Source organism: Aegilops tauschii, chromosome 4 (assembly GCF_002575655.3).
Source record: "Aegilops tauschii subsp. strangulata cultivar AL8/78 chromosome 4, Aet v6.0, whole genome shotgun sequence".
Lineage (NCBI taxonomy): Eukaryota > Viridiplantae > Streptophyta > Magnoliopsida > Poales > Poaceae > Aegilops > Aegilops tauschii.
In genome coordinates, this window is record NC_053038.3 from 45733501 (window position 1) to 45748212 (window position 14712).

General features: G+C 46.6%; 1 protein-coding gene across 1 annotated transcript; it reads left to right on the forward strand.

Annotated features, from left to right (window-relative positions):
- Window positions 1-282: 282 nt before the first annotated feature.
- Window positions 283-732, forward strand: LOC141021466 (uncharacterized). Its single transcript, XM_073497330.1, has one exon. It carries the CDS (start codon window positions 283-285, stop codon window positions 730-732), a length of 450 nt encoding a protein of 149 aa, XP_073353431.1.
- Window positions 733-14712: the final 13980 nt, after the last annotated feature.

The following is a 14712-nucleotide window of genomic DNA, read 5'->3' on the forward strand; positions in this document are numbered from 1 at the left end:
AAGTAGACATTAAAGGAAGTAGAGATAAATATTAAATATAAAATATAAAATAAATATAACAGTAGAGAAGAGAGTAGAGATAGCAGAGACGTCGGGAAAGGATCGCGCGAGCGCGGGAAAAAGCGGCCGGGCGTGCGCTAGTTTTGGCGCGCGGCGTCCGGCGCGCTTTATAAAATCCAACGCCCTCCCACCGCTCTGTGCCTTGCCACCGCTCTCTCCCCGCTCTGTGCCTCGCCACCGCTTTCTCCTCGCTCTTTTTCGCCTCGCCGCCGCCGCGCCACCATGCCGCCACATCGCCGGGAAACTTGGGGATACCGCGGCGTCCACGCGCGCCCCTCCGGCGGCTTCTCCGCCGAGATCCGGTTCCGCGGGATGCGCCTCGGCCTCGGCAATTTCGACACCGCCAACAAGGCCGCCCGCGCGTACGACGCGGCGGTGTGGCGCCTCCGGGGGCCTCATAGAACATTGAACTTCCCCAACGTGCCGACGCGGGAGCGGGCGGAGGAGCTCGCGCCTCTGCCGCGGCTTAGCACCGACAAGGATCGTCGCGACAACCGGAGGCGGGAGCACCGTCTCGGCATCGCCGAGATGGACGAGGAAGCCATGGCGATGTGGTGCCAACACTTCCCGCAGGACATCATCAAAGAGCGCGAGTTCTACGCGCAAAGGAGCGCGGAGAGGGATAAGAGGAGGGCGGAGCGATCCGCCTATCGCGAGGACAAGCGTAGGTGAAAAGCGGACGCTCAATTCAACATGAGGCTAGGAGCAGCGTCGCCCTGGGAATCCGACGACGATCGGTATCTTCACGCCTACAGTCAGACGTCGGAGGAGGACATCACCGAGGAGGAGTCGGACGACGAGGAGTAGTTGAATTATCTTTTTTTATCTATCTATGCTTAGAACTATCCTCTACTCTGTAGTATCTACTTCTCGATCTCAGCACTGTAAACGCTTTTTTAAAGCGCCGCGCGTTGCGATTCTGTTGGAGATGCTCTAAGATGGCAGACGAGTGCTTTAATGTTGCCCACAAGATGCGCGAGTATTAGTAGTAGTATATTTTTCTTGCCATGTTGAGATTTTAAAACCATGAGTGCGAACATGCAAAGGAGCAATGAAGACCAAACACAGGATATTCGGGACATCTTCAAGGAGCGTGGCAAGTTAAAGAGGAGCTGCACCGAACCTGTAAAATGAGCTTTGGTAAGTAACACCCTTTCAATTACTTTCGTTTAGCCTCGTGTTCTTCGATGTGTATATGTTGTAGTTTCTGTTTCTCTTAAGCCTCGTGTTCTTCGATGTGTCATAAGAAGAGTCTTAATCGTCCTAATGCTTTCGTTTTTAGCTTGATGTAGGAAGTGGGTGTTCTCACCTTGTAGTCTGTTTTTATATTTTTTCCTTTTGAATTCACTTCTCCCAGTTCTGTTTATCTGGCTTCTACTAAATGGATCTGGGTTGCTCTGAGTAATTATCTAAAAAAGAAGTAACTTCATGTCAGGATGTAGTTCCTGCGAGGAGGGAAGTATGGTCAACCTCGAGATCATGTTTCCAGAATGAGGCTGGATTACACACAAGGTGCCAGTTCCCTAATGATGCTGGATTAGACACAAGGTGCAAATTCCCAGATGATACTGGATTACACACAAGCTAGGTGGAGTTGTCAGCTGTTCGTGTCCTCGTGGCATTAGTAAAGGCTGAAAGAAAGCGTGCAACAGCCCTTCAGAATGTAGCTGAATTCCTGAAGAAGCGAAAAGAGCAATCAAATGCTCTCTTCACCCAAGCCAAAGAAGAGATGGAAGAAGCCAGAAATAAGCTAGCAAAGGCAGAGCAGGCTAGGCGTCTCCTGCTATCTAAAACTATTGTCAATACCAAATTTCCTTCATAATAGATAGGTTCAAATGTTTATCCAGTCAGCATGCCTGTTGTGATGTCCGTGCATCTACTGATGTGGCACAAAATGTTTTTTTTCGGGTCATGTAATAACATCAATTACTTTCCAAACAATAACAGACGAAGCATTGGACATGGTATAGTTCATGTGCAAGCCCGACATTCCAAGTTCAACTTCCACATCAAACTCATGTTCACAGATATCTGCACATTCATACATAATGTCCACAACCATGATTCACTTTAAAGCCAAAAAATGTGAGGAGAGTTATAAATAAAGAAAATCCTCTACTAGTTCCTGCTACCAGTGCGAGCACAACAAGTCAAGACCATGCGTAAATTAATTATATTTTAGTCATTTTTTGTGTTCTAAAATGCCTGCCGGCTCGTGGAAGGACGTGTTGCCGGCACACGCGCGGATTCAATGAAGGCAGGCGGGGCCGTCTTAAGCTGGTTGCACGCGACGAGGAGGCGTGCTCAGCCGGGCCTGCAGCGAGTGCGGCCCTCTTGGCCGGCGCGCCGGTTCAATGCCTGCGCTATGAGAGGTCGTGTCCGTCTCAGAGCAATCACTCCCTCCAGTCCTTTTTTGTTTGGGTATAACAAAATCTCGTTTTCCATTCATATTTTACAAGTAAAATTCATGGACAAACTTTGACCCAAAGTACGATGGGGACTAGTAAACCAGAATGGAGGTAGTATTTTTTTTAATCAAAGAAGGGTTTCCCCTTTCGATTTTCATTACTGAAAACCAGCATCTAAATCTAAACCATAGTATTTGCCCTAGAACTACCAGGTTCAACATCTCGCAACATAAACCCATACAACCTCCATCGCAAGAAAAACATACAACCATACGCCAAAGAGGTATGTAGTACTATGAATTCCATTTTCGCTCCATACCAATCGTTCTAAAAACTACTTACTACTTATAACGCGCCATTGAAAATCGGAACTCTTAGCCCCGCTGAAAACCGATATTTTAAACGTGGCTACTCGATCTGTGGCAACTGGCGAGCCACCGCGCTCCAAGTCGTTCACCTGTGGTCCCGACCATCAACTCCTACGGATCAAATTATCACTCGAGCTGACTATTCCTACAAAGGCGCTCCACCACGTACCCGGTACCCGCGAATGCAGCAATCGTGCACCTAGGGTTTTAGGGTTTATTTGTTAATGTCGCCTTTACATAACACTCATGTGTGCGAGACAGCGAGAGGCCGACTGCGTGCGTGCGCCTCTTCTCTTCGTATATGTACTCCACCGTTTGTCTGGTTTCCAAAAAATTATAATAACTACTAGCAATGTGCTAATGCATTGCCACATGATCAAAGTAGATTAATACATATTCACCGATTTGATAGAAAAAAAGTCTAGTTTTGAAATACGTATATCAATAAAAATATGTTATGTTTCACTCAAAATATATTCCTTTGGCGGTTTTGATGAGATAAGGGAGGAATGTTGTTGGTTTCAAGATTCGAGAAGTGGTATATGTCTAATTTCTACTCTTACTAGCAAGATGCCCGTGCGTTGCACGGAACATCAAGATCTTGTGGGAGAAAAGGATGAACGAGGGAAGGCATTATCTGCAAATGTGGTGAAGAGTGCGGGTAAATTGCCATATTTTCCTTCCTATCCGTCAGATATAAATCGGACGACCTACATTGCAGGATGGCAGGCCCACCATCATCACCAACTCTATTTTTTACCCCTACTCTTATAAAAGGCATTGTCGGTGATGATAGTGTGCCTGCCATCCTACAATATAGGCTGTCCGATCTATATCTGACGGATAGGAAGGAAACTATGGCAAATTTGCAAAAAGATACCCACACCCCTCTCCAGATTTGCAAATAACGTTCATCCTTTTCCCCCACAAGATAAACTACTCATACAAATGCATCTTGATGTTCCATGCAACGCATGGGCATCTTGCTAGTTGTTGCAAAAAGCCCATGTGTGTGTGAGAGAGAGGGAGAGTGGAGGAGGACGGAGTGCATGTGTGACAAAGACACAAGGAGTGTGTGTGCGATAGGTATCAGCTTAAAATGAGGCGATAGTGTGTGTGTGCATGATCGAGAGGGCGTGTCTCAAGAAGGGAAGAAAAATCTACATAGATACAAGGAGCGGGAGAGAGACATGTATGCGTTGGTGGAAGCACGAGTGTGCGTTAGTCGATAAATGTTTGTGAGAGAAATACGAGTCGGGGTGCGAAAGCGAGAGTTTTGTGTGTGTGAGAGAGAGACGATAGTCGGGAAGGGGAGTGGAAGCAGGAGTTGTGTGTGTGTGTCTGTGAGAGAGAGAGAGAGGAGACGGTAGTCGGGGTTGTCTGATCGGTAAACAAATGAATAAAGTCAGTCTGGGATGGAGACGAAAAGGAGACCGCAACAAATGTTGTGTCTACAGGAGAGAGAGAGAGAGTAATTTTAGTGGTATGAGTCATATGTAGAGACATATAGGGTGTGTGAGAGAATCCCATAGAGAGAAAGACAAAGTGAAAGACGAGTGGAAACTGTGTGTGTGGCGGTGAAAAAGAAAGCTTAGGTACCGAGTTATACCAGAGAACAGTAGAGACATGAGAGATAATGAAAACCGTGTAATGTATAATGATAGGGAGAGTGTGACACTTCTCAAGGGAGACGTCGAGAGACCATGTTTGCGAGGATAGGAGAAACATGAAGTGAGCGTGCGGGTGAGCTGGAGAAAAGAGAGTGATAGCTACCTGAAGGAGCATGCATGCGAGAGAGATGGGCGTGAAAGGAGTGAACAAAAAAGGGATTCAAATATTTGAATTCGAGATGATGATACATGTAATCCATACTCGAACCAAAATTGATCTATCAAACATGCATACTCATATGAATTCACGCACATCTATGTTATTTAATTTGTAGATATTACTGATCCATACATTTTAGTAGAACATAATTTGGTTAAATTTTTTCGAATTCAACCTTAAGATTTCGAGATCGTTGTATTTGTAAATCATATTATACATATAAAGGAGCAGAATTCTTTGTTGTGCTTTTGAAAGTATATATAAAAAATGATGTATATAGAATGTAATTCCAATTGAAAATGGATTCCGCCCGAAAAAAATAGAATACAAACGGGATTCGAATTGAGTTGGCACGGTAAACATGAACTCTGCAAAATTTGAACGAAGCGGGGAAAGTCGCAGTAACCGCCCGAAACCAAAATCTGCGAGATGGAAATCACTACTGCCTATCCCTGCCATGCAAAGCCTATCTGCTGGATTTCTATAGGTTTCGATAGGGGTAGGTTTGTAATTTCACCCAAACGTGACGTAACCGCCTCTCACCCGGATTCATACACGGTGGGCGCCAAAACACAGTGTGTCCTCGGCCGAAATCGACTCCCTCCCCGATTCATATTCATACACGGTGGGTGCCAAAAACAAACTCTCGTCGGCAAATATTCGGTGTATGCGAGATTACCGTCCTATCCCCAACCGACTAATGTTGTTGTGATGTAGTAGAAATTTGAAACGGGGGCTAAGTTTGTAAATTTCCTCACATTTGAGACAAGCGCGCCCTGAATACATGGTTCCCCCCTTCCTCTCTACCTCCCTTTTCCCCATTCGTACTCCGTGGGCGCCAAAACACCCTCTCCACCCCACCCTCCTCCGTCTGCCGCCGTCCGCCACCCCATCCACCGCCGTCCTCCTCCACCATGCCGGAGCTGATACCCCGACACCACCGTCCATTACAAGAGATCGACCTCTCTCATCCACGGCTTCAGACCGGGATCCTTGCATCCCGTCCTCTCGCTTCATCCCCGCCGTCGTCCACCTTGCCGGCGCCGCTCCTACGACCGTCTCGTCCACCGCTGTAACACCCCGGATGTAACTTTCCATATTTGTAACTCCAACTCTTGCCATTTTCGGCTGTGTGTTATGATATTCCCTCCATGGTTGGGATTTGTTTTTCGTTTTGCATTTTGTTCATGTCATGCATCTCATATCATGTCATCATGTGCATCTCATTTGCATACGTGTTCGTCTCATGCATCCGAGCATTTTCCCCGTTGTCCGTTTTGCAATCCGGCACTCCCACCTCCTCCGGCGCACCCCTCTTGTTTCTTTTCATGAGCGGGTGTTGAACATTCTCGGAATGGACCGAGTCTTGCCAAGTGGCCTTGGTATACCACCGGTAGACCACCTGTCAAGTTTCGTGCCATTTGGAGGTCGTTTGATGCTCCAACGGTTAACCGGGTAACCGCAAAGTCCTTTTGTGTGTTGCAGCAAAACCCCCCTTCAAACAAGCCATTAACCCAGCAAACTCACCTCCATGCTCTCGGTCGTTCGATCACGATCGTGTGGGCGAAAACCGCACTCCATTTGGAGCCTCCTAGCTCCCTCTACCTATAAATATGTGTTCCCCCTCCGAAATTCCGGATCCCCGAAACCCTAGCCCGCTCCTCCGCGCCGCCGGACGTGTCCGCCCGGGGCTGGACACAACTGCGCCGCCGCCCCCGCCCACTCACGGCGCGCCGCCGCCGGCCCGCGAAGCCCGCGGGAGGCCCCCCGAGCCCGTCTCCTCGCCCGCGCGCCCCGCCTCCTTCCTCCTCCACGCCCGACGCCAGTCGCCGCCCGTCCTCCGCCGCCATCGTCGCCGGCGCCGCCGCGCCTCGCCGACCGGCGCCGCCGCCATCCTCCGCCCGCGCGGACCCCGCCTCGTCGCCGCCTCCTCCGTCTTCCTCGACCCCGGCGCCTCCTCCTCCTCTCCGCCCGAGCCGCCGTCTCCGCCGAGCTCCGGCCGCCCCGCCCTCCAACTCCGGCCGCCGTGCGCCCCGAGCTCCGGGGAGCCCGAGCCGGCCCGAGCCAGATCCGATCTGGAACCCCAGGGTTGACTCTCTCCCTCCTCGATTTTCTGCTGTCCTAATATTTTGCATTTTGTGGCATACTTTGACGCATCATAACACTCTGCACGCAGCTCCATTTCGTGCGTATAATATATCGAAATGTTCGTTACGAGATGCTCTTCATTTTGTTCCATTATGCCAGGTTCATTTGAGTCCATCTTGATGCCCAAATCTCTGATGCAAGAGTGCTATATGCTGTTAACTATTGTTACTTATCTGAACTTGACGATTTGTTATTTTTGTTGCATTTAAGGTGTGCATCTTAGTAATTTTACCAAGTCTTTGTCTGCTGTTATTTTGTTACCATGTATCCATGTGTCTACAGAGAGATCCATGATCCTTTTGGTGATCTTCAGTAAGGGTGTTTTGTAGATATAGTTGTACTCTATCCATCCATGCCCTTTTTTGAAATTATAGAGTGATATAGTATGACTCAATCTTGCTCTACTTTTGCTATAAAATATTCCTGGCAGATTCTTAACATGATATTCAATTTTGCCAAGGTTGTTGTAATTGTTTTCATACATGCTATGATCTTGATCTTGCCATGGATAGCTTCATAAACATGCCATCTTGCTGTAGGTATGCTTTATTTGTCATGCGTTGCTTTGTGGTGAGTGAATCAAGCTCACCAAGATGCCTTCATATTACTGTTTCTGCCATGCTCTGTTTTCTGCTGTCTGAAACCTGTTAACGAAACTTCCTATGTTTACATGGGTGACATCATATCTTCTGGTCCCTTTTGGCTTATGGTCAGTAAGGGACGTTTTTTGTATGCATTTAGTAGATTAATGCCATGCCTTGTTTTGTTATGTTAACTTCCCTTAGCATGTTGATTTCTTGATCTGAACATTGCTACCTGATGTTGTTTCTGCCATCTCCAGTAATTTCACCAAGTCTGTGAACCTGTTATCTTTTGCAGTTTTGCCCTGCTTGTTTGAACGTGTTATGTTGTGATCTAACCGTAACTCAGAGTTCATCTTTTGTCAAGCATCTCATGTAGATTACTGCCATATGCTTTGTCGCTATGTTGGGGTGTTGTAGCATTGTTACTTGATGTATTCTAAGTGCTATCATGCTGTTAATCGCAGAAGCGTGTCATTCATGTTTTGCTTGCCATTTGCAAACCGTGCATCCGTTTCCGGTGATCTTTATATCGATTTCGACCGAAATCATCTCACCTTTCCAGTGGCATACTTGGTTTGCCCAGTTACTGCCTTGTTCATCATTTTTCTTCCGAAGCACGCATATGCATCGCATATCATATCTTGCATATCATTCATGTTTTGCATCATGTTGTTTGTGCTTTTCCCGTGATTGATTGTGGTTCCATTGCTTGTGTTCTTGCTGTGGGTAGAGCCGGGAGACGAGTTCGTGAACGAGGAACCTGTTGAGTACGCTTACGAGGATCAAGCTTTCGATAACTCTGAGAACCTTGCAGGCAAGATGACCATACCCTCGAAATCACTTCTGTCTTTGTTTGCTAGTTGTTCATTCTATTGCCATGCTGCGCTACCTACCACTTGCTATATCATGCCTCCCATATTGCCATGTCAAGCCTCTAACCATCCTTTCGTAGCAAACCGTTGTTTGGCTAAGTTACCGCTTTTGCTCAGCCCTTCTTATAGCGTTGCTAGTTGCAGGTGAAGTTGAAGTTGGTTCCATGTTGGAACATGGATATTTTGGATTATCACAATATCTCTTATTATATTAATGCATCTATATATTTGGTAAAGGGTGGAAGGCTTGGCCTTAGGCCTGGTGTTTTGTTCCACTCTTGCGGCCCTAGTTTCCGTCATACCGGTATTATGTTCCTTGAGTTTGCCTTCCTTACGCGGTTGGGTGATTTATGGGACCCCCTTGACAGTTCTCCTTGAATAAAACTCCTCCAGCAAGGCCCAACCTTGGTTTTACCATTTGCCACCTAAGCCTTTTCCCTTGGGTTTTCGCGAGCCCGAGGGTCATCTTTATTTAACCCCCCCTGGGCCAGTGCTCCTTCGAGTGTTGGTCCGAACCGAGCAGCCTGCGGGGCCACCTCGGGGAAACTCGAGGCCTGGTTTTACTCGTAGCTTGACTTATCCGGTGTGCCCTGAGAACGAGATATGTGCAGCTCCTATCGGGATTTGTCGGCACATCGGGCGGCTTTGCTGGTCTTGTTTTACCATTGTCGAAATGTCTTGTAAACCGGGATTCCGAGATTGATCGGGTCTTTCCAGGAGAAGGTTTATCCTTCGTTGACCGTGAGAGCTTATAATGGGCTAAGTTGGGACACCCCTACAGGGTATTATCTTTCGAAAGCCGTGCCCGCGGTTATGAGGCAGATGGGAATTTGTTAATGTCCGGTTGTAGAGAACTTGTCACTTGACTTAATTAAAATACATCAACCGTGTGTGTAGCCGTGATGGTCTCTTCTCGGCGGAGTCCGGGAAGTGAACACGGTTTGAATTATGCTTGAACGTAAGTAGTTTCAGGATCACTTCTTGATCATTTCTAGCTTCGCGACCGTTGCGTTGCTTCTCTTCTCGCTCTCACTTGCGTATGTTAGCCACCATATATGCTTAGTGCCTGCTGCAGCTCCACCTCATTACACCATCCTTTCCTATAAGCTTAAATAGTCTTGATCTCGCGGGTGTGAGATTGCCGAGTCCTCGTGACTCACAGATTCTACCAAAACAGTTGCAGGTGCCGACGATGCCAGTGCAGATGACGCAACCGAGCTCAAGTGGGAGTTCGATGAGGAACGTGGTTGTTACTATGTTTCTTTTCCCGATGATCAGTAGTGGAGCCCAGTTGGGACGATCGGGGATCTAGCATTTGGGGTTATCTTATTTTCATTTGGATTTGACCGTAGTTGGTCTATGTGTGGATTTTGGATGATGTATGAATTATATTTATGTATTGTGTGAAGTGGCAATTGTAAGCCAACTCTTGTTATCCCATTCTTGTTCATTACATGGAATTGTGTAAAGATAACCCTTCTTGCGACAAAACCACAATGCGGTTATGCCTCTAAGTCGTGCCTCGACACGTGGGAGATATAGCCGCATCGTGGGCGTTACAAGTTGGTAATCAGAGCCATCCCCGACTTAGGAGCCCCCTGCTTGATCGAATCGCTGGCGTTGTTGAGTCTAGAAAAAAATTGTTTTGAGTCTTAGGATTATATATATCGGAGAGTAGGATTCCTTTTACTCCTCAGTCCCTTCGTCGCTCTGGTGAGGCCTCCTGACGTAGAAGTTTTGACTCTTCTCTCCTCAAATTTCACTAAAAAAAATTAGGATCACGCGGGTATCTTAGAATCGTTCCGATGGTTTTGTGACGAGAACATTGTTCTTGGTGCCTCCTAACATTTAGGGGTTGTGGCAGTGTCCCGGGGAGTTGAGCTCCGAGGTGTTGTCGTCACAATTTTATCGTTGCAGTTCTGGAATACCTGAGTTTCGCCGACATCGAAAATCGCTTTTATGCAGTTGTTGGTGAGATCACCTCGACGCCACCTAGTACTGGGGCGGGAGTTCGGGAGTATTGCCATAACTCGTATAACGGATGCTTTTCGAAGGTTGAGGTACACGATTTCCGAAGGTTTCTTGGTTATGTGTTGACAGATGGATACAGCTGGATCTAGGGATTGCTAGTTTGGGTGATATATTTTTGTGTCCCCTCTATCCCCAACACCAGATTGCATAACCAGAAAGTTTCGGGAGTTTATAAGTGGGAATTCAAGTAGCTCCTAGGATATCTTTCCGATAGACGCATGATATGAGATTGGGGTTCGACGTCTAGTGGTCCGCCTTTCCACGGTTGGTTTACAGTGGTCTCGTAGTGTCTTAAAGAGTCCTTGGCTATGCCGACTCGGGGACGCTTCGTATGTCATGTGCACTGCCTTGTACGTGATGGTGCTGTACGATCGAGCCCCTGTGGGCCCCACCACGAAAACTTCGGACGAAATCTCTATCATATGTTTGTTCCGGCTTATTCTGCAAGCCAATACTTTGTTTTGTTTTGAATTGTGGTATTCAAGTTGCTTCGAAGTCAAATGTTGATTCCATACCTTTTTCTAAGTGGCTTCTCAACTTAATGGAAGTGTGATGATTTACTATGGAATTCATTCGTTCATCCTCGTTCGAATGTTTATTGTGAAGACTATATGTTGCAATTTCTATCTGTTGATTCAATTTGTCTATCTGCCTATCAAGATGCTAACGGATGTCACCCTCTTCAGGATGGCTCCGCCAACGCGTCAGAATCCGGAACGCAATGAAGGGAGTCAGGCGAACCCTCCACCACCACCTCCGCCTCCAGAGGCATGGCAAGCTATCATGGCAGCCACCAACGCCAATGCTCAGATGATTCCGCAACTCTTGCAAGAACGCACCCAAGGGCAAGGCAATCAAGGAAATCAAGGCCAAGGCAACAATCAGCCTCACTTCGCTACCCTCAACCAGTTCCTCGCAAATCAGCCCAAGTCTTTCAGCTACTGTGCCGAGGCCACAGATGCTGATGATTGGCTCATGGACATCAACAAGCATTTTGAATGTAGCAATGTCAGGCCTGAGGACTTTGTTAAGTTCGCTTCTTTTCAACTCAAGGATCAAGCTGCCAAGTGGTATCAGAAATACAAAGATTCCAGAGGAGATCGTGTGATTACCTAGGATGATTTCCGCCGAGATTTCAAAGCTCACCACATTCCACAAAGTGTTGTTGAGAGCAAGCGTTAGGAGTTCCGCAATCTCAAGCAAGGCAGCATGTCCGTGTATCAATACAATACTCAGTTTCAGAAACTCGCTCGCTTCGCTAAGCAAGACGTTCCTATTGAAAAGAGCATGATCTATCAATTCAGAAGTGGCCTCAGAGAAGATCTGCAATTACCTCTCGTGCTTTTTGAGCCGACCAAGTATGATGATTTCTACATTATGGCTCTGAAGCAAGAGGCTGCTCAGCTCAAGTGTGAGGCTTCTAAGAAGAGAGTCAGGGACGCAGTTCAGTCTTCTTCTTCCTCACTAGTGGCTGCTAAGCAACAGAAGTTCTGGTTGCCTCCTCCTCCTCCGTTTCGTCAGCCTTACGAGCAGAAGAACAAAGGTGGCCATGGATCTTCCCACTCTTCCAACCCTGGCTATCAGAACAAGTCTCATAATCAAGCTCCAAAGTCGAATGCTCCTTATCACCGTCCACTCTCAGAGGTGACTTGCAACAAGTGTCAGCAGAAATGTCACTATGCTAACAAATGCTTCAACCAAAGGCGCCTTCCGCCTCCTCCTCCTGTGAGATCTTCCAGCAATGCAGTGGTCAAGCATAATCTCAAGTCTGCAAAGGTGAACATGATGAATGCAGCTCAAGCGGAGGAATCTACTGATGTGATAATGGGTAATCTCTCAGTTAATGATATTCCTGCAAAAGTCTTATTTGATACTGGTGCTTCGCTTTGTTTCATGTCAAGACCGTTTTTTGCCAAGCATGAATTCACTTGTTCACATTTGGGTAAACCCATGGATGCCGTTTCTCCGGGTAAACGTTTGAGTTTAGTTTGGTGGTTCCAGATGTTTCCATCAAGATGGGAAACTATAAATTTCTGTCTTCTCCAATTGTTCTTGGTGACTCGGATATTGATCTTATTCTCGGGATGGACTAGCTTTCTAAGCACAAGGCTCAACTTGATTGTGCTGCCAGGGAAATTCAATTGACACACTTTTCTGAGGATGTGATTATCTATGCCGCTCGTGATGAAACCATTCGGTTGTTTTCTCTCAATGAGAAGGGCGAATTGAATGCTATTTCTCATATTCCAGTCGTTTGTGAGTACCAAGATGTCTTTCCAGAAGAACTTCCGGGTATGCCTCCTCACCGGCCAGTTGAGTTCGTTATCGATCTTGAGCCTGGCACTGAACCCGTTTGCAAGCGTCCATACAAGCTTGGACCCAAGGAGCTGAAGGAATTGAAGAAACAACTCGATGAACAAGAGCGTCTGGGTTTGATCAGACCGATTTCATCTCCATGGGGTTGTGGTGTTCTTTTTGTCCAGAAGAAGGATGGCACGGACCGACTTTGTGTCGACTACCGTCCATTGAACAAGAAGACAATCAAGAACAAGTATCCACTTCCCAACATCAATGAGATATTCGAGCAACTTAAAGGTGCTAAAGTTTTCTCCAATCTTGACCTTCGAATGGGTTATCATCAGATTCGCATTCATGAAGAAGATATTCCCAAGACAGCATTCAGAACAAGCTTTGGTTCTTATGAATATACTGTCATGTCTTTCAGCCTAGTCAATGCTCCTCCAACATTCTCTCGGATGATGAATTTCATCTTCAACCCCTATACCAATGAATTCGTCTTGGTGTATCTCGATGATATCTTGGTCTTCTCCAAGAATAAGAAGGATCATGCCAAACATTTGCGATTGGTGCTCGACAAGCTCAGAGAGTATCAATTTTATGCGAAGTTTTCCAAATGTGAGTTTTGGCTTGATGAAGTTCTTTACCTTGGTCACATCATCTCTGCCAAGGGCATCGCTGTTAATCCCGAGAAGGTGTCTGCAATTGTGAATTGGGAACCTCCTCAGAATGTCAAGCAGCTCCGCAGTTTTCTTGGTCTTGCAAGCTATTGCCGAAGATTCGTTGAGAATTTCTCTAAGATTGCAAAGCCTCTTTCCAACCTCCTCTAGAAGCATGTGAAGTATGTCTGGTCTCCTGAGTGTGACGTTGCTTTCAACTCTCTCAAAGAGAAACTCGTCACAGCTCCTGTCTTGACTCCTCCTGACGAATCCAAGCCATTTGAAGTTTTCTGTGATGCTTCTCTTCATGGTCCCGGTGTTGTGTTAATGCAAGAGAAGAAAGTTGTGGCCTATACCTCTCGTCAGTTGAAGCCCAACGAAAAGAACTACCCCGCTCACGATCTTGAGTTGGCGACAGTTGTCCATGCATTAATAACGTGGAGACATCTCTTGTTGGGAAGAAAAGTGGACATGTTCACCGATCACAAGAGTCTCAAGTACATCTTCACTCAGCCCAACCTCAATCTCACGCAGACTCGATGGGTCGAAATGATTCAAGAGTACAATCCGAGTATTGAATATACTCCAGGCAAAGCCAATGTCATTGCAGATGCTTTGAGCAGGAAGGCTTATTGCAACAGCTTAATTCTCAAGCCATTCCAACCGGATCTTTGTGAAGCTTTCCGCAAGCTGAATCTCCAAGTTGTTCCTCAAGGCTTTCTTGATAACCTCATAGTCTCTCCTACTTTGGAAGATCAAATTCGTGAGGCACAACTCCTAGATACCATGGTGAAGAAGGTGAAACGTGGTATCGACAAGGGTCTTTCCAAATACAAGTGCTATCGCATTGATGACACAGACACTTTATTCTTCGAGGACCGGATTGTGGTTCCTAAAGGTGATCTAAGGAAAGTCATAATGAACGAGGTGCACAATTCTCTTCTTTCCATTCATCCTGGAAGTACGAAGATGTACCATAACCTCAAGCAGTCGTATTGGTGGACTCGAATGAAGCGAGAAATCACTCAGTTCGTGAATGAATGTGATGTCTGTCGAAGGGTGAAAGCAGAACACCAACGACCAGCTGGTCTCCTCCAACCTCTTGCCATCCCAGAATGGAAGTTTGATCATATCGAAATGGACTTTGTGACTGGATTTCCCAAGTCCAAGCGTGGAAATGATGCTATCTTCGTTGTCATCGACAAGCTTACTAAAGTGGCTCATTTCCTTCCAATCAAAGAATCTATCACAGCAGCTCAGTTGGCAAAGCTATACACCTCCAGGATTGTCTCTTTGCACGGCATTCCAAAATTTATATCTTCAGATCGTGGAAGCATCTTCACTTCTAAATTCTGGGACTCCTTCCAGAAGGCCATGGGCACCAACATTCGCTTCAGCACAGCTTTCCATCCTCAAACTAGTGGCCAAGTCGAGCGAGTCAATCAAATTCTTGA

Bases quoted from the DNA above. Each gene is read 5' to 3' on its own strand.
- LOC141021466 (XM_073497330.1), top strand. From the start codon at position 283: ATGCCGCCACATCGCCGGGAAACTTGGGGATACCGCGGCGTCCACGCG.